Below are 21,051 nucleotides of genomic sequence, written 5' to 3'. Positions count from 1 at the left end.
GCTTCTGTTACATTCTTTTTTAGATCCATGTTCCTGGTTGCATTACACCAGCAATCTAACATCCATTGAATTTCACTTAAGTTCTCAGACAGCAAACACATATCATCTGCACACTGGTGTACATATATATACACTGTATCCCAAATTAATACATCATTAACATCACTAAAACATTCAATAAACTGAGCAACCAAGGGAACATTGCACGTCTGTGACTTACTCCTTGCTCAATGCTGAACCATTCACTAATCACTGTATTATAAATATTTTACTATAATTATATACTGTATTTATTATATTCAGCAAAACGTTCCATAATTTAAGCCTATTCACTTTACCATAGGCTTTCTCTAAACTCACAAGTGGGAGAGAAAGAGCATCACCAGAAGCAAAATGAATGGTGTTTTTTCTCTCTCCATTTTAGCTCTTTCAATTTTAGAATAAAGTGCCGTACAGTTTCTTGACCTCAATTGCTACTACCTTCCAAGATGGCAGCATACTTACAGTTTTGGTCTGAGTCTTCTATCAGTATCCTCAGCTTCTGCACACAGAGCTGCAGAGACAACATATATTATTAACCTCTTCTGCAAAGCCAAGGATTTTCCTCCCTCTACTTCTTAAGCATTTCTATTCTTTAGTAAACGTCAGCAATTTTTTGTTAATAGTGGAAGACCATTCTATTAACAACTCCTGGTGGACCACTAAGGACACAGGGGGGACCTGCTCTAATCTGAACATGGGTAGGCAGCCCAGTTCTACTGAGGGCTGAGTTTCCTTAGGGGAGCTGCACGATAGGGCTACAGAAAGAAGTCGATGTGGCCATAATAATAAGAATCAGTTTGGTCTAACGATTAAGGCACCAGGCTAGAAAACAGGAGATTGCAAGTTTTAGTCCACCTTAAGCATGAAAGCCAACTGGGTGACTTTGGATCAGTCTCAGCCCAACACAGGTCACAGAGTTGTTGTTGTGGGGGAAATAGGAGGAGAACAGAGTATTAGATATGCTCATTGCCTTGATTTGTTTATAAAAATAATAAAGGCGGGATAAAAAATCTAAAATAAAAATAATAATAATAAAAAAGTGGATGGAACAGCCTTTCATTCTCTCTAACACCCTCAGCATTCTTTCCACCACTTAAGTCTCAGTCACTTTCATTTTCCTGCTAATGCACATCCTCTAAAGCAGCACAGAAAAGAAATATATTTCCTGTCAATGATCTGAATGGATCTAATGCAGGGGAGGTTATTTTTTTTAATATCCATCCATCCATCCACCCACTCATCCATCCCAATCAAATAGGACTAATGGTTTCATACAATTAAAAACCAAAGCTTAACATTAAAATTAAAGCCATTGTAAAACAGCAATAAGACAAATTTCATACAAGGCAACACATACAGTCTATACCAAGGGTAGGCAACCTCGGCTCTTTTATGACTCATAGAGTTCAAGTCCCAGAATTCTGGGAGTTGAAGTCCATGAGTCATAAAAGAGCTGAGGTTGCCTACCCCTGGTCTATACTAATGCAAAAAATCAAGATGGATATAACAACCTGGGGGACGAATCAGGCCTAAAGAGTTTTATGAAAAGCAGACAGGGTAGCCATCAATGGGAGGGTGAGGAGGGGGCTGTTCCACAGGGCAGGCACAGTGTCAGAGAAGGGTAGTCTCCTTGGTTTTGTCAGATGACATTGTTTCAATGATGGGACAGGCTTTCTCGTCAGTTCTTATTGGATGGGCTGAATGTAAAATTAAGCTAAGGGACACGTGAAATGGATTGGGTTCCGAGTTTACCTTGGCAAGCTGGTATTAGCTGTAATAAATAAACAAAGTAATGCTATCTATCGTTTAACAACCAGTTGCCAGAATGATCCAATGACACATGATCCCCTCCAAACGACTATGTGCTATAACCTCTGAATTCCATACAGTAGAAAATCCTGAGAACCATCAGGGAAGCATAAAAGCATCTGCATGCCTTCCTGCCTCCCTCCTTGACCCAAGCAAACTTGCACTTGGGATACTGCTGGTATACACTGAATATAAAATGTTACTCAGCTATCACAGTCAAATATTTTTAATGGCTTACTCTGCTATGGACATGTGTCTAATCTTGACATGGGACAGCGTTCCTATTTTGGCTCCTACTGACTTTGTTTACAATTAGACAGCAGCCATACGTGGAGAATCTTCCCAACGATCCCTCAAGAGTGTGTTTCCACTGTATACCTGGGAATTGTGATGACATCCCTATGTCCCACATATTGCCGAAATTACATTGCTAAGCTGGACCATCTGCTCCTGAATTCTTTGGTGTGTTCTGGGGATACTCAAATGTAAAACAGGAACCATCTAGCCACCTGCACAGATTGTATAACATGTCTTCTCTAGAATATGCACCCACTCTAGGTGTATAATTAAGGCACAACATCAAATCCAACACAAAACAAGAAACAGACACCAAAAGTTACCTGGATGCTTGCACTGTGGTTGGGCATTCCCGAGGAAAGAGAGATTAACACTGTGAAAGAGTTAAGGATACACATGTTTAATTTCCAGTCTACTTATCTGGAAAAAGTTAACTCTCAAAGGGATATTTATAAAAGTATTTCCTTTTCTTTTTTATTATTTAGAAAATGTAATGTCCCTCAGTCACATTTCCCTTACCTGCTATTACTGTGTTCACACACTCGTAAAGGAGTGACATGGCTGAAGTGCTGAAGAAAAAAAGACACTTTAAGTTACTACATTATGAGAAACAGTTAGCCCCAGAAAAAGATCAGAAAAAATGACTGTATGTATTGTTTCTACATTTTAAAACTAAGGCGTGTAAAACATTGAAAGAAAAAAAGGGCTTTGATTTTTGCACTTTTTAACAACCTGGTTTTAAATAAAATATGAATTTTAAAAAACAAAAGTTAAGCTACGTTTTTCATCTGTAACTAGATTCTTAAAAACCTAATCAACAAATTTAAACAAATCCACTCTGTGTACTCAAATATACTCATTATTGCATCAGGGAATCTTATTCACAGTCATCCATGATTTAGTCATCTCTTGTCTAAATTATTTTAAAGTCTACGTGAGCTGCCCTTGAAAACCACTCAGAAGCTTCAGCTACTTCAAAATGTGACTCCACCAGCAGTCAAGGGCATGCCATGATATTAATCTCCATTACACACGTTGTACTGGTTATCAATAGGCTCTCAGGGTGCAATTCAGGGTGGCAGCTGTCAACTACAGGTAGTCCTCAGCTTACAACAATTGAGCCCCAATTTTCTGTTTTTGAGACATTTGTTAAGTGATTTTGCCCCATTTTATGACTTTTCTTGCCATAGTTGTTAAGTGAGTCACTCCAGTTGATAAGTTAGTAACATAGTTGTTAAGTGAATCTGGCTTCCCCATTGATTTTGCTTGTCAGAAGGTTGCAAAAGTTGATCACATGACTCCAGAACCCTGCGACCGTCATAAATATGTCAGTTGCCAAGCATCTGAATTTTGATCACATGATCATGGGGATGCAATAGAGGTTGTAAGTGTAAAAAATGGTCATAAGCCACTTTTTTCAGTGTCGTTGTAACTCTGAAAGGTCACTAAATGAAGTGTTGTAAGTCAAGGACTGCCTGTATAAAGCTTATTTTAGGCTTCATCTTTGTTCTATTATGTCTGCCCACTTCTAAGATCTGACAAGAGTCTGCATGCTTTGAGTCACATCTATTAAGACCATTTGATGAGTCCCAGGAGACAAGCCTTCTTGGCTGTACCATCTGCTCTTTGGATCACCAATCCCCATCCCCACCCCGGGGATCCAAACAGCTCCGATCCCACTTTTTTAGATGAGTGGGGCCACAAGCCCCCACAAAGCTCACATGAGTGAGCCCCGAGCCCCTGCGATGCTGGCGCACATCAGCCAGCCACTCACACAGCCCTGTTGCGAATAGGCCACGGACCGGTAGTGGGCCATGGCCCACAGGTTGGGGACCCCTGGTCAAGAGTATACATACTGTCCATTTTGCTTCATTTCTTGGAAGCAGACTACTTTTTAAAATATTGATAAAATTGCCATGAATTCTATCCACTTTAGAAAGTTGATTTTGTGAAAGGAAACAGGATTAAATTTACATTTCTTTCTTCCATCTAGTCTACAGGTAGTTCTGATGGCCGCATTCATCCCCTTTGTAGTTACATGATCCCATTTGGGGCATTTGGCCCAGCTCACATTTACGACCATTTGCAGTATCCCACAGTCACATCACCATAATCTTCAGCACTTTTTTTGCTGATTTCCAGCATTTCAGCAAAAAATGCCCATTGCGGAACACTAGTTCACTTAATGACTGCTGCAAAAAAGGATGTAAAATTACACAGTCACACTTAACAACAGCCACAACTTAGAACCATAATTCCTGGCTCAATTACAGTCATAAATGGAAGACTACCTGTACTACCTTCAAAGGGATAAAATAACATTCTTTTTTGGTGCTATCTGGGGGAATCATGTTTAAAAATTACACAATAGTGGCAAATGAAAAAGTCAACCAAACCAATGTCAATACACAGATACCAATGAGTAACCTTACCCAGAAGCACAAATAGTTTTACTGAATTATTTAATACTGACATTAAAATATACAGAGCTGATTAGAGCCATCTTCCCCCCACAACCATCAAGTTAAAAAATCTAGAAGAATTAGCTGACTTACCTGTGTATTAGATTGGTCAGGGGTTCTATCAATTTCTTTCCTAGCCTGGGTTCCAAAGGGGTGAGAGCACCAAACTAGTGGAAAAAGAAAGGAAATTACTTGGTAGTTGCCTCAGCATATTTGCTAATTCTGTAAAAGTGATTAGACATACAGCAATAGATAAGAACTGAACTGCTTCAGGAAACTACAGTATTAGGGAAATTCTAACTGCCAACAAATGAATTGGCACAGTGCTCAGCCTAATCTTAACCATAAAATGATTTGCTTGGTTTTAGCTCAGGGTGATAGGCAAGCCTATGAATTGTTTAGCATAAATAATGTGTGGGAACTTTCAAGGAATGATGTAAACCAACCAATCAGGGTTTAGCAGCATGGGTGAAACTATCCAGTATTACTTGCCACAATAATTACATTATTTCCATCAACAGTAGCAGGATTTCTCTTTATGCATTAGCTCAGAAAGAGAAGAGTTATATTATAGTTATCTCTTGTCTGTTGGCTTCCCACTGGTATCTGGTTGCATAGTGTAGAAAGGCAAGGCTGGATTACACAGATCTTTGATCTGATCAGCATACCTCTACCCTGTGGAGACCAGGGAGATAAATTAGCAGGCTAACAAAAATTGTTTGGATTTAAAAACCAGCCTTTGACCTTAAATAGTGATTGCAGAAAATAAAGGAGGATTCCAGAATTCTGCTAGATTGTAAGAAAGGTCAGTCAATCCATTATCTTTCCATTATTGTCAGAAAGATATCTCTGAGAAGCCCACAACAAGGACATATAAGCAAAAACTCATCCAACAATGGCTCAGTAGCAAGTGATAATCAGAGAGATACTTATGTTCAAACACAGAAGTTCCGTCTGGCTATTAATGATTAATAAACAAATAATTGTTTTATTATTCACCCAAAAATGCCTAGCACCTTTTCAAAGCCACAATTATAAACTATACAGCAAAATTTATGAGCATTTTAGCCTTGGGTTTAGTATCCTGTTACATTGTATTATGTGACCAAAGAGAGAAGCAGCCTGGAACTAAGGAGAAACTTCCTAACAGTGAGGACAATTAACCAGTGGAACAGCTTGTCTTCAGAAATCGTGGGTGCTCCACCACTGGAAGTTTTTAAAAAGAGACTGGACAGTCACTTGTCTGAAATGGTATAGGTTCTCCTGCTTAAGCAGGGGGCTGAACTAGAAAACCTCCAAAGTCCCTTCCAGCTCTATTCTATTTTAATATAGAGATCAAAAGGGAAAATATTATCTATACCACAGGTGTCATACTCACCACGTCACATGGGCATGGTTGCGGTATGATGAAACTGGCCCGCGGGCTGACAGTTTGACACCCCTGATCTATACTACAGCTTTCTAAAGTTAAATGCCGCTTGGGGGCCCCCGAAAGCCCTAATAAGCAGGCATATACATAGAATGAAGGCTATTGCTAAGCACATTGGTTTGTGCTTAAATTGTAAGCCGCCCTGAGTCTTCGGAGAAGGGCGGGATATAAATGGGATTAAAATTAAAATTAAATTAAATTAAATTAAATACCACTTTTTCTAAAAAAAAATTGCCTTAATCATCTGCACCTCCTTCAGCCGTTTTTAGAAATTAGATACCCCAGACTTCTTAATCCTATCCTTCCTTACACACACAGCAGAGAGTATAGAGTTGCAGACACCTTCATTTTTGCTATTCTGTAATGGCCAAAGATAGGACTCCGGAACATTCACACTGGCAGCATGAAGGTCAACATCTACCATTTAAAACTTGTCTGCTCCATTCTGCCAGGGGACACACATAGATATAGAACATAGAATAACAGAGCTGGAAGGGACCTCAGCGATCTTGTAGACTCTGGTAGTGTGAACACCATAAAGTAGTGCTTCATTTACAATCAGTTGCTTAGTGACCATTCAGAGTTATGCCAGACTTTACCTTGGGGCTACTTATGATCCAGATTCACGACGGTCACCTCTTCCATGGTCATATGACCAAAATGTGGGTGCTTGGCAACATGGCTGCATTTATGGCCATTTGCAGCATCCTGCAGTCACGTGACAGTTTGTAACAGTTTTGCTGAAAACCAGCACTTACTTTTTTTTTGACAAAACTGTGCCCATAGCAAACTATGGGTTTGTTTAACAAATGTCACAGAAAATGTCATGACCAACCCCTTCTACGACCATCAAGACTAACCATGATGGGTAAGCTCCATTATGGTCATAAGTCGAGGACTACCTGTATATGATCAACAGGCTCTAGTCCATGTATTACTGACTATGCAAACTCAATCTGTTTAATTCATTGTGTTGTCTTTTTGTAACCATGATGCTTTTGGAAATAAAGATGAGAAATTAAAAACAACCAGTAATGGAATCACCAGCAAGCAGAATCTTTTCTGCTCATTCTTGCTTTGCAATCTCACATTTCTACCGGCCTATCAGATTTATACTAGTTCTTGCCTAAAAATCAACAACTCCCCTCCAAAGCCAGTTTTACAGTCTGCTGCTTTCCCCCCACCCCCGCCCAATCTGCCTGTATCAGCTGCTACACCTCTGAAGTGACAGGATTGTGTTTTTCACACCACATATACTGCTAAGAGACACCAGCTACCAGGACCTGCTAATACTTGCCAATTTTATAATTTTAATAAGGACCCAGTTGTTGGTGGATGATGTCATCAGCTTAAAAAAGAGTGGAGCAAGGGAAAGATAATTCTTTGGATTGCGTCTGGCTAGCTCACATATAACATTCACAGCAGCTGATTGGACACCTGGAGAGAAAAAAAAAGAGGGTGGAATACCTCAGTAAGAGGGGCTGTGGGGCTCAAGCACAGCAATTACAGCAACATTATTTTCTTAATTAATGTGCAAGGTAATCCATGTAAAACAACCCAGAAGTATTTGGAGATAAAAGAAGTCTATCCCGTTCTTGCCCCACAAGAATGTTCCAATGACACACGAAAGGAGATTTCTAACTGTACAGTATCTGAAATACAGACAGGCTCACAAGATCTAGTTCAAACTTGAAAGCCACCTCATTTCCACTATGTTACTGTTTAAACTGGCAGAGCATTTAAGTTCTTTACCCTAATAGAAATGTGAAGGCTGAGTAGCTTGCTCAGAGTCAATAAGAGCTTCATGGCTACCAGTGGAATCCATGCCGAAGTCCTGCACTGTATATCCCAGCCTTCCTATAACTTGGTCTTCCAGATGCACTGAACTATAACAGCCAGCATGCCCTAAAGCAGACGTGTCAAACACAAGGCCTGGGGGCCAGATCCGGCCCGCGAAGTGGTTTCATGCGGCCCGCGAAGCCATCCTGGAAACAGTGAGGGAACGGCCCCCACTGTCTTGGTCCTGGCCCAGAGACCCTCCTTCTGCCAGAGACCCTCAGATCTGTCCCACTCCTGCCCGGGCCCCCATAGGCACCCTTGATGCGAACGATGTAGAGCTGGCCACGCCCACCCAGTAGGCCATACGCACTCTAGCCACGTCCACCCAGTAGGCCACGCCCACCCTGGCCATACCCATCCGGCCCCCTGAGGGCAACTGCAATGCTGATGCGGCCCTCAATGAAATTGAGTTTGACACCCCTGCTAAAGCTTGACAGCGCTAAGTTGAGGAAAAGGTGAGCTAGCCCTCACGCTACAAGGACAGAGTGTAAAACGGGGAAGACGGTAACCAGGAGTCGGTAACCCTGAGTTTCTTCCTAGAGAAAAGCATGGGGTGGATAGTATTAAGTCAGAAGGCAGAAAAGTAGAACATTAGGGGTCCCTGGCATAGAAAATAGAACACTCCCCCCCCTAGTTCAATAATAAGACTGTTTTAAAAGAGCAGCAAATACTGATCTGAGAGAAAATGACTATCTATTGTCTTCTCACGTTCTAAATTTAATTAAAAAAACACACTTATGCATATCCCCACGTCAAAATTTCCTACCTGTCAAGGCGTATTTCGTATTTCACAGAGGTTTACTGAGGGAAATGGGGACATGAGGTACAAAGCTGCTGTGGTAGGTAACAGCTGTGCGAATCGGCATATTTAATTTAGCTCCAGCAACGATCGTAATAAACTATTTTTGGGAAGCAAGGTAAAGCTTTGAGAGCTTGATGAGTTAATCTGTCCTACATTTTCTTTTGCACTTCACAATCACCCTGTGCGTATGCGTAAATAAATGGCGCAGAAAGCTGTTTATTTTGGTCCTGGAATGTTATAGCATCCCCAGTAGAAAAATATGGAATCTGGCATACAAGTAACATCTCTATTACTGCGAAAGACCTTATCCAGATTTCTTTAAATGTACACCTTGTTCCCAGGTCAAGAGTCCCAAACAGCTTAGAATCTTCTGGATCACTAACCAGGATCTGGGTCTTCCAGTTTTTCCTTCAGGCGGGGGAATGCAGGCCGAAGGGATTCGGGATATTTCAAAAACACTTTATACATGATTAACACTGCCTTCTTCCTGATGTAAGGCTTTGTGTGAGACATCTGCAGAGAGAAAAAGCTTTTGACACGTATTTTCGCAGTAATTAACCCAAGACTCCTTCATTTAATCCTTCAGAAAACACTCCTCACGCTAAAGTTCAGAGGAGTTTCTTTGCTGTGGCAAGAAGGAAGCATCCATTTTAATGTGATTTCAAGCCATATTGTCGGACATGTTGTTATCTGTTATCAGCTAGATAAGCTTGCATCGAGAAGTTTATCACATCTAAAATCTGGGGATTTTCATAGCTTTTAATAATCTTTGAGGTTTCACAGCCTGGGAGGAAAACAGCTTCCTAATTAGATCTGCAGCATAATAAGCCTTGGAATCTAATTCAATGCACATATGCTGTACATGCACCATGCACAAGTGTCTGACCATAGGTTTTGGCAAACAGGCTTTCTGAAGGTTGCTTTGGGGGGGGCAGAATGAAAGGAAAAGAACGCTATGCTACCTGTCAAAAGAACTAGTGACAACAGATAGGTTGTTCTAGCTTAGGGACTAACAATTTGCTACCCTAGGTATATATAAATACATTAATAATTTCAAAGAATCCAAATGTAATATTTCTGCTAAGAAAGATGTTTGAATAAAAAGGTAATACATTATGAATTCCTGTTTATAACTAAAAAGATAACATTTAAATAAAAGTATGTTAAATTAACGGATGTTAATTATTCTTCAAATAACATTTGAATAAAGTTTGGTTGCCTTGAAAAAAAATCAATTTGTGTCATGTGAAACTAGACTGGAATCCCATTAGTAACTGAATTAATCCTATGAAATCTTGAAAACTTCCCATTCTTTGACTTTATTGTATTTATTTACGCCAGGGTTTCCCAAATTGTGGGGCGTTCCTCCCTGGGGGAAATTACATTACATTTACATTTACATTTATTACATTTATATACCGCCCTTTCCCGAAGGACTCAGGGCGGTTTACAGGGTAATTAAAAACCAAAAATACAAAAGTTAAAAACCAAGTTTAAAAAAGATTAAATTTATCCCTGTATAAATAAAACCCTGTATAAATAAAAAAAAATGTAGACAGAAGCCAAGAAAGGTACGAAGGACCTTTTTAAAAATGTTTTTATGTCTTTATTAAAAATAAAAAGTTCCATTGTATTGTTTTCATTGTTAATTTGTGTTCATTTTGATGTCTGGATTTTTAGAGGAGGTGTGTACATTAAGAGTACACTAAAGGGAGATGTGACTGCATAAAGTTTAGGATCCCGTGCTCTACAGGTTTAAAATTTAGATAATCAAAAAATGGGAGGATTAAGCACCAGAAATCTATTTTCTTACCTAGTCAGTCTCAAAACACTCAATAGGTTTGGACCCGGTTAGTACTTGGACAGGAGAAAAACAGAAAATCCTAGGGCTATGGTCTGTACTGGAAAGACTAAAAAAATTCCCCATAGGAATAGCAATAATGCCTACACTGTTGCCAAGAAACTCTACAAAGCTGTTGTTATAGTCACTAAGAGTTAAATTCAATTTAGGGCATCTTTAAAAAACCATTTTTATTTTATGTATGTAACCACTGTTTTCTGAAACATTTCACTGCATGTGACTGAACCACAAAATGCATCTCCACTGCTCCTAGAGTCAGCTGCTCTTGATATTCATTTGCTTTGAAAATATTTCTTCCTCATTTGGAACTTCAAAGAGCTTTGCTCAGAGTGAACAATGCAGATAGTGTGGACCGCCACTCTCCAGCTACTCACCAGAGTCATGATGTCGTTTGCCAAATCTCTGGCAAGATCGGGAGTCACAAAACAGGACAAACCAGTTAGCGCAACTCCAGTATCATACTGATTGGGGCTACTCAGGTCCTAGAACAGTAAGGTAGAAAGGTGGGAGAAAGAGAGGGGACATGAGAAAAAAAATAGAATTTTTAAATTTTTGGAAGTACGCTACAGATTTAATATTCACATTCAAAATTCGCTGTCAATCATACATACTTTTGAAAATGTCAATTACTAAAGGGCCCACTCTCCAAAACATAATGCATCATCTATGAAAACTCTTTTTGGCTTTTAGAATAGAATAGAAATAATTGGAATTATTAGAATTAAAATTATTAGAATTATTAGAATAAGAACAGAATAGAGTGGAATAAAGTAATCAGAGTGGAAGGAATTTTGGAAGTTTCTAGTCCAACTACCTGCCCAAGGAAGGAGACTTTATACCATCCCGGACAAATATTGTCCAATCTTTTCTTGAAAGTCTCCAGCGATGCTTCACTGATTATTCTCACTATTAGGAAACTTCTCCTTAGTTCCAGGCTGGATTTTTCTTTGATGAAATTCCACCCACTGCTTCTTGTCCTACTCTCAGGTGTTTGGGAGTCAACCCCCTCTTTGTGCAACCCCTCATGTCCTGGAAGACAGCTATTATGTCACCCCTAAGGCTTTTCTTTGTTAGGCTAGACCAGAGGTAGGCAACCTCGGCTCTTTTATGACTCATGGACTTCTGCCTACTAGACATACCTAGTTCCCTTAACTGTTCATCGTTTTAAATATCCAGAAACTCTTCTTATTGACTGATCATTCAGATGAATCTGTTTGCTTACTGATGTCATCTATGGAGACCCTTCTTGGTGCTCTGCTTTCTGCGAAGAAGTTAGAGGCAATGAAGATTGGGCTTTTCAACTATAGTGTTCCTCACATCTAACTGTCATTGCCTTGGTGCAGACAAAGAAAGAGTCTTTTTTGAAAGAAGTTGAATTGTTTTCAACCCTATCACATTGAAAATAGAGTCAAATAAAGCTCTGACTTTATTATGTCTACTTTTAAAGTGTTTTGATGAGTACAGCCCAGCATAAGTGTAATGCAGGTGATGCAAGCCTCTTTTGGGGAATTTACCTTTCGGATCTGGTTAGTTGTCAGCATTATAACATCTGTCCCTTCATGAAAACACTGAGAGGCAGCCAAATATCCAATCCTCTGCAAAATGGATAAAAAGTAATCACTATCTAAGACTCAATAGAGTTGTGGCCATCATCTGAGAAACAAGGAGTCTAGTAAAATATAGACTGTAGTTGGTACAAAAGAGTTGCATTAGGGCAACAGATGGGACTGTCAATAAAACACAATTTAATAGATATAAAATGACAGGGGAGAAATACAGAAATGGTTCTGGGTGTATAGTTTAGCTTTCTAGACCTAACTGTAAAAGGATGTTTAAATATATGGGCAATATCAAAATTACAAAATTAAAAAGGGACCCAAAAAAAGGCATCTAGCAATGATGGGGGTTCAATGCCCTGCATAGCTTTTGACACATCTTACTGACTAGCAGTATCAGAATTTTATAAAGTAAATATTATTTTGTTGACACAAAACAAGATTGTATAGTAACTTTTACTGAGTAGAATTTAGCCCATTTTTACACTTTATAACAAAAGAGATACAAACTGTTATGGTCTCAGCTTCGACAAGCAAAGGTCATTCTGCACAGAATTTAAAAGTCCTCAGTAACAACAATTCTTGATGGTTTCTAACACTCCAACTTTTATACATAGACCACTTACTTTAAAGGTGAACTTGGATGCACTCATGACTTCAATGATGTTGAATGCTGCCCAACTGATATCATACCCCAGCATCTGCAACTATTAGAGGGATGAGATGTGGGAGGAGAAACAAGACATTAATCTAAAAACAAGGGACAAATCAAAGTTCAAATATATTTTAATGCATAAAGTAATTGCCTGAATATTTTCTATATAGGAATATTTTCTGATTGTTGAGTTATGGGCCACATATTTTGGTTGCACGATAGCCTCTACATCAGAAACGTAGTTTGCACAGAGCAACGTAAGCATATCCTGAATAAAGCTGTGCTTGGGTTGTCCTTCGGGCATACTGACCAAGATGTACTCAAACTGTTCAATAATGTCTTTATAGTTAGCTGAGCTGGGATGATGATCAATGTTCAAGAGCTCATTAGCTGACAACTATGGCATATGAAGAATTCTAACTTGTAATAAAAAAGGAATAAATTGTAAAAACATCAATTAATGAATAAATAAAAAAATAAAAGTGCTACATAGTTGGGAAACAGTCTGAGCTTATAGAGTGATTAATACATGTATTGTTTATTATTTATTAATACATATGTAGTGGGTTAGGACGCTGAGCTTGTCGATCAGAAGGTCAGCAGTTTGGTGGGTCGAATCCCAAGTGCCGCTTAACAGAGTGAGCGCCTGTTACTCATCCCAGCTTCTGCCAACCTAGCAGTTCGAAAGCACGTAAAAATGCAAGTAGAAAAATAGGGACCACTACGGTGGGAAGGTAACAGCGTTCCGTGCGCCTTTGGCGTCTAGTCATGCCGGCCACATAACCACGGAGATGTCCTCGGACAAGCGCTGGCTCTTCGGCTTTGAAACGGAGATGAGCACTGCCCACTAGAGTTGGAAATGACTAGCACGCATGTGCGGGGAAACCTTTACCTTTACCTATTTACAATACATAAAGTGAAGGTGTGGATTTAATTATGAAAGGATGAAAATGTATGTCAAAAAAGAATGAATTTGCATAATCTACATTGTTGTGGTGCATGTGAAATTAGGAATTCACAGGTAACATAAGATGTGGGTATGAAAACTGGAAAGGAAATGCAGTGCCAACTATTTTTATACACATAGAAAAAAATCTAGAATAAAAACGTAAGTTTGTGTACCTTAGTATAGGGGTCCCCAACCCCTAGGCCACAGCCCACTATCGGGCCTTGGCCTATTCGTAACTGGGCCGCATGTGCAACTCGGCTTGCGAAAGTAGTGGACCAGCGTGCGTGCACACACAGCTCAACTTGCGTAAGACGACCTGTGTGCGCATGCACATGCGTGGCACTCTACCGCTCATATGGCCCAGTTCCCCTATCCCCCCACAGCCAGGCAGCCAAGCCACAAAGGTTGAGGACCACTGCTTTACTAGGTGGAATAACTTATTAATTTTAAGTCATGTAAATACTAGTAGAAAAGTAGTTTATTACAATAATATTTTTTGAAAAAAGGAGAAATTTGTATATATTAGAGTAAGCTTCTGCTGATTTTATGATAATGAAATTATCTTGTATGTAGAAAGTTGCAAGTAGGAGCTTGTTTAACAATCTAAAATCCTTGCTTAATGACAGCAACTAGGAATGCACGGATTATTATTGCTAAGCGATGTGGTCACGTGATGTCACACTTTTCAACTGCATTATTTAGTGATGGAAATTCTGGCTCCAATTGTCATCCTAATTCAAAAACTACTTGTAAAAGACAATATATGAAGAAGTATACAAATGTGGTGGAAGCAAGGATGGTTTGCAACAATGGAAAAGTGTGTGTGTGTGTGTGTGTGTGTGTGTGTTTGTGTGTGTGTATGGTGCTGGTGATTTCCCTTTATTCATTCTTCATTCCATTAGTTTCTTTTGCTATATTTCTTACTCTTCTTACTCTTTTCTGGGCTTTGCATAATGATGCTTAGAGCGAAGGATATATGACATACATGTCTTTATATTTATAACCAAAAGCCATGCCAAAACATAAAGAAGAACACAATCAATATAAAACACAAGCTTCTAAATTAAGGGGACTGTGTATTATTATTACTTGAAATTTATTATTGCTGCCCACTTCTATAGACTGAGCTTCTTATAAATATAAATTAAAAATAATAAAAACCATTAAAAACATACAACCCCATAGGCAATCTAGATTAAAACAATCAAACTATTACAAATGCCACATAACATTTCTACCTTAGAGATCTTGCTGCCAAACTGTATTTTTAAAATGACTGAAGGAGAAATGATTAAACATAAGGGAGCTGGGCAAACTGAAGTCACGTATATAGCTGATTAGCTTTAACCTAGCGAGTCTAAAAGAATCTTAAATTGACAGGACTCAAGAGAAACCCAACTCTGCCAGATCTTACAGGATGGGGAGAAATCATAGTAGATAGGCGGTTGCTTAAATAAATAGGCCCTATGCCATTTAAAGTATCAAAAGATAACAATCTTAACTTTGAATTGCACCAGGAAGTCAACTGATAACCAGGGCAGCACACAGAACACGGGCACTGCATGGCTACTCATCCATCACCGCTTGTACTGATATGTGCAAGCTTCCAAATGCTTTTCAAAAGCAGACACGTATAGAATGCACTGCAATAGCTCAACCACAAAGCGATCTCACCTTTTACCAGATTTTCCAAGAAATGAAATGCTATTAATATATCAATGAACAACTTTGGGTCATTCAATGTTCTGTCTTAGGACATTCTCCAATCAATGAAGAAAATACTCACATAGGTGAGTTTGCAAACAGCATTTGCTTTCACAGCAATATTATCCTGCTTCAATTCTTGTTTGATCTCATCAATGCATTGAGAAATGTACTTTGCCTGGAAAAGAAAAAGAAAAGTGAGGTCATTGGTTATAAATAGGTTTCAATCAAGCCAGAACTACCCAAATTACTGATAGCTATAAAACAACGCACAAATATTAAGTTTGGCTGCCCTAAGCACACAGATAACAATTTCTATACTGAAATGCAGCAGGACTGCTGTCTTTAAGAGTTAGTCTGTTATCTCTATGATTAATTCTGATATTGCAAATTTTTCCCAATATCAAGAAACTCAGCATTAGAAATCCTCTCACAAAAAGAGTAAACTGTCTCCAGCAAGGATAGGTGACTTTAAAATTGTCTGCATAAGGTGTGATTAAAATATCTAATTACCTATATAAACACATAATCTTTTTTTTCCTCTTCAACAAGCGAATGGAAGAAGGCAGCCACAACTGGGTGGCTGCTGATGTCAAAACATAGTTAGCAGGATAGGAAAAATATGACCTCCCAAAAGTCCTCACTTAGAGATCTCTCATCACTGACTTTTCATAGTTACGATGGCACTAAACAAAGAGGCTTCTGTTGTTGTTAGCTGCGAAGTCGTGTCCGACCCATCGCGACCCCATGGACAATGTTCCTCCAGGCCTTCCTGTCCTCTACCATCTTCTGGAGTCCATTTAAGCTCATGCCTACTGCTTCAGTGACTCCATCCAGCCACCTCATTCTCTGTCGTCCCCTTCTTCTCTTGCCCTCAATCTTTCCCAGCATTAGGCTCTTCTCCAGTGAGTCCTTCCTTCTCATTAGGTGGCCAAAGTATTTGAGTTTCATGTGAAATGAGTGCAATGTGAAATGAGTGCAATGGTGCAATAGTTTGAACATTCTTTGGCACTGCCTTTCTTTTGGAATTGGAATGTAAACTGATCTTTTCCAATCCTGTGGCCACTGTTGAGTTTAAGCAGCTTCTGACCAGTCCTCAAAGTTGTGGCCGTCATAGTGTTCCTATGGTCATGTGATGATTTGACTGCTTGGCAACCAATGAGCATCTAGGATGGCTTCAGTGTCCTGCAATCATGTGATTGACATTTATGACCTTCTCTAAAGGCTATGAAACAAGCAAATGGGGAAGCCAGCATGAAGCTGCAAATCGCGATCATGTAATGTTGCACAACAATTGTACATGATTTGCTTATTACAACTAGAGTTGCCCAAGCTGCTGGAATTACTGTTACAAGTTGGTGCAGTCATGTGATTTTTCATTTTATGACCGTATTGGTTACTGAGGGAGTTCCTGGTCCTAATTATGCTTGAAAACTGAGAACTGCCTGTACTATATTACAGGTAGTTGTGCTAGAGGCTGTGGCCAGTAATGTGGTGCTTCCAGGAAGGTTTTTTTTATTAGAAAACCTACCTTTGCCATGAAATTATCCAAGGAATACATTAATAAATTTGACTAAACATGTAGTTTTAAAAAATGCACAATGTTCATTTTAGATGCTAAACAAATCTCAACCCTTCTCCACAACCGACTAAAGTATTTGGAACTGAAATTAAGAAGTATTGAAGGAGCAATTGTGGGCTTTTGATTGTTGGCAGCTCTTTTCCAATACTTCATCTCAGGCTTGCAGAATATTGGGAGGATAATACAAACTTGCAGTTAATCCAACTATACTGTTATCTGACTCTGCCAAAATGGTTTCAGATTTCTGCCAACCACACCCAACACTATGGACTCTCCCATCACTTCCCTTTTGGAAAATGCTTTCAGTCACAGGATTTTGTCCTATCAACTTACTGAAGCATGTGAAGTGATTGCTGAAAGGCCAGATAAAGAAATACAAGCTTTACCACCCTCAGTAAGAATTACAAGTCAGGGAAAGTAACATAAATTTAAGACAGAATTCTTCAAACTTCAGGAAAGAGTACACAGCTCTATTCTAAAACATAATCTTTAAACACAGTCATAGGTTCCATTGCTGAAACAGCTTAGGTAGCAAGACAGAAGCCCCTTCTTTAGCATGATATCCTGGGGAGCCATTGCCTGTTAAAATAAACAATATTGGACCAAATAGTCCAGCTAGAATTCATTTTTGAATTCATTTCCCATATTCTGGGAGACTTTTGATTAAAAATTAGGAAAAAATATGGATGAATAAATGGCCATTCATATTTGACACTCAGAAGGCCAGACCAGGAACCACGCTAAGATACAACAAGCAGCCTCCTCTGTGTTATTGGTAACGGAACAATTCAGCCTAGACAAAATGATCAGAGCAATGATTCACATGGAAATGTATAGACCATAGAAAATTCTTCTACGATAGGGAGTGTTTGGGCTTAAGGAACTCTTAATTTCTCAGGACATACCTGGGCAACTATTGACTTAAGAATGTGCAACTAATAATTCTGATTACATTTCAATACCATGTTTCATATCAGGTAAATCAAAAGCTACTAGAACTGGATTACAGTACAAACATCTGAATGCCTGTGAGATAGTATTTTATGCATCTCTTTGCTCAGGATAGCTTTTTTTAAAGAGTGGATCGTTATATCTAAGTCTCAGTTCATGACCTTTAGAACCTTTGCCTAATGTATTGATGAAACACAACACAGTCCATGTTCTTGCTTAACCATCAAATTCTCTTGATGACTTTACAGAATCACTGGACTTCAGGGAGTACTTTCTTGCCAATTCCAGAGATATAAAAAATATAACTTTATGGGTGCTGATTCGAGATACTGCTGGACATACTCCGTCGTTTTCAAATTTTGAAAAAAACAAAAAGACTCAAATTTCACATCCCTTCAATTCCACCTGGAATATGAGATGCTGAGAGAACTCCTCCTTCAATATGCAACAGATCTTTTAGTATATAATTCTTCACACTAAATATTTGATGGTTATGTCACAACGAGAGCATACAGATGCTATGGAATCCACTGCTCGCATATCTAATTCTCCAGATCAGGCTAAACAGTGCTTGTACTTGCCAAGAAAACTGCAGCTCTTGCTCTTTCTAAGTGTGCTATTCCCAAAGCCAAAGCAAAATGTGTGGATAACAATACAGGTACCGGTACTTCAACTTGTTAACAGCAAACTCACAAGTGAAAAAAACTTCACCTCTGAATCTAATACAAATCTGAGCAAAACCAAACTGATATTTATGTAAGTGTTGGGAAATATCCAGTCTGGCAGAGAGAAGGGTCAAGCACGGAGCTAGCCTGGAGTCATGGCACAACCAGCAAAAGGGCTAGGACCCACCCCCGACCCCCAGTTCCTTGGAGTCTTATCTAATTGTTCCAAGAGTGGGTTTCCAGAACAAGAAGATTCCTGTATTATAGACAGAACATACTAAAGTAGTTAGCTTGAGCTCTACATGTGTGGTTCTGAAATAAGCACTTAAACAAAAGCCAAAGGCAGCTCCCCCCCCACCGAAAAAAACAAAAGCCAAAATTCTGACACTAGCAAGAAAAAGACAGGAAAAATGCATCTGGAATTTAGAAAAACCGTAATAGTTTTCCTTTAATGGATGTGGACTACGCAGGTCAGCCCAGAAATTCCACTGAGTGGTCTAAGGGAATACTCAAAGACTTCATTTACAATGAGGGGTCCTTGGTCCTCTCTGAGCCTGCTTGTTTTCTTGCAGACATTTCATTACCTTAACTAGGTAACATCATCACCTTCAGACCAACTATCAAGTAAGTGATACTCCAATCAAGGAACTGCCAAAGAGCCATTAGTAAAGAGCCCAACCAAAGAATCCCTAAGGCTACCCCTACCCACCCAGACAGGCAAGACACCAGAATATAAACTGACAACAAACAGCACTCCTTACTAGCACTGATGATATTACCTAGTTAGGGTAATGAAATGTCTGTAAAAAAAACATTCAAGCTCAGAGAACACCAAGGACCTTTCATTTCAGTCCTGAGCTACAAATATTCTCCTTCATTGGTACTTCACCAGATTTTGAGGTGGGACCTAAAGAAAAGAACAATCCATGGAACCTTTCTGCAATGGAATACGAAGCAATAATTTGAATAGTAGTAGCAAAGTAATACACATTAAAAAAATCAAGTTCTTATTGCCAGCCTTATCTGCAAAAGTTACATATATATGGAAGATCTCAATAAATGATCTGTGATAGCTATATCTGAAAAGCATGCACACAGATGTATCTATATATCTTGACTTTTTCGAAAACAGAGACTAATTCTGGTAGCAAGTTTAAGTTTTCTCTCACCATTTTTGTGTATGCTTTCGAGTCAGCCTGGACTCCTGGTGACTTAACTGGCTTAGTCCCTGAAATTTTCTTGGCAAGATTTTCAGAAATGGCTTGCCACTATCTTTTTCCTAGGACTGAGAGTGAGTGATTGGTTCAAAGTTACCCAGCTGGCTTTGTGCCCAAAGCAGGACTAGTTCCTAGTCTGGTGCCTTAACCACTACACCAAACTGGCTCTCTTCTCTGACCACTGAGAATGCTATGCACTCTGGGGAGAATATAGTATAGTATGTGCTCAGGAAAACATCCAAATATTATGACTGAAATATTGATCAACAATGTTCAGGACACAGTATCTCAAAGGCAGTGTCATCTCCCTATCAAACACAGATTCTTCCTAGGATGGAGCAATAGCTATGGAGACTTGGAGCTTTTCAATGAAAATATAAAGTATCATGAGGACACTATATGGAGGAACAGCATTAGCAAGTAGAAAGATCTGCCTTCTCCCCTCACCATCATACTCTGTTCTCACTTGTGAAGTTGCTGAAGGTCAAGTGTGATTTTTAACACTCTTAAAGGAAGAGTCATTCTGAATTGCAATTGGCCCACTATGGAATATATTCCTGCATATTTTACACTGCATATTAATCAGCTTGGCAATAGCAACTCATGGCAGCTACAGAAACATTAATTTAAAACATATTAGGTGTATTTCAGACATGGCATCACCAAGTCAACTTATGCTCTTTTCTGTTTACTGAAGGTCAAAGCGTGTACATTAACTAAAACAATGGCCTAAAGCTAGGCAGTCATTTGGCATTAGATCAAAATTTAATTCTGGCAAACCACATTAAATCCTGAATGAGACCTAGAGAAGGAGAACTGAATGTCATCGTGGGACAGAGGAAGGGACAGGTAGAAGCCATTCAGATAACAGTAAGCAAGAGGTTTAAGAGTTGGGAAATGATCAGGTTGGGAAGAGGATGAAAGTAGAAGGGAAGAGTAAATAGGAGAGGCCATTTGAACAGCCAATTTCTATTGGCTTAATAATCTATCATCCTGTTAAAGACCGTATGAGCTAAGATACAGGTACTTTTTTTTACTGTAATTCCAATAATTGTTCTCAGAGGCCAAAGATGACTGCTGGTTGAAACCATTAAAAATGGGATGATAAATATAAAACATTTCGCCTGTCTCTAATTTTTAGGCTTGGAGCAGAAAGCACAATTTTGCTCTCCCAGTTCCACTGTAGATTTTCATCGATCTTTCCCATATCAAATAATTTCTAGAACAACTA

At 39.1% G+C, this 21,051-nt stretch overlaps 1 protein-coding gene across 9 annotated transcripts in view; it reads right to left on the bottom strand.

Annotated features, from left to right (window-relative positions):
- Nucleotides 1-21,051, bottom strand: part of AP3D1 (adaptor related protein complex 3 subunit delta 1) — a gene marked incomplete at its 3' end in the record, with an annotated part of 63,773 nt that overhangs the window by 35,251 nt on the left and 7,471 nt on the right. For all 9 annotated transcript variants that reach the window (XR_014024525.1, XR_014024526.1, XR_014024527.1 and 6 more), the window contains 10 exons: nucleotides 15,488-15,583; nucleotides 12,724-12,804; nucleotides 12,056-12,136; nucleotides 10,916-11,023; nucleotides 9,064-9,193; nucleotides 7,337-7,476; nucleotides 4,704-4,777; nucleotides 2,668-2,717; nucleotides 2,472-2,521; nucleotides 505-553 (listed from right to left, as the gene is read on the bottom strand). Coding sequence is in view for 6 of the 9 variants with exons in the window: in XM_081312993.1 (XP_081169119.1) it covers nucleotides 505-553; nucleotides 2,472-2,521; nucleotides 2,668-2,717; nucleotides 4,704-4,777; nucleotides 7,337-7,476; nucleotides 9,064-9,193; nucleotides 10,916-11,023; nucleotides 12,056-12,136; nucleotides 12,724-12,804; nucleotides 15,488-15,583 (859 nt within the window). The remainder of the gene's footprint in view (nucleotides 1-504; nucleotides 554-2,471; nucleotides 2,522-2,667; nucleotides 2,718-4,703; nucleotides 4,778-7,336; nucleotides 7,477-9,063; nucleotides 9,194-10,915; nucleotides 11,024-12,055; nucleotides 12,137-12,723; nucleotides 12,805-15,487; nucleotides 15,584-21,051) is intronic.

The sequence above is a fragment of the Vipera berus genome, assembly GCF_964194415.1.
Source record: "Vipera berus genome assembly, chromosome: 1".
Taxonomy (NCBI): Eukaryota; Metazoa; Chordata; class Lepidosauria; order Squamata; family Viperidae; genus Vipera; species Vipera berus.
This window is presented reverse-complemented; position numbering and strand designations above follow the sequence as displayed.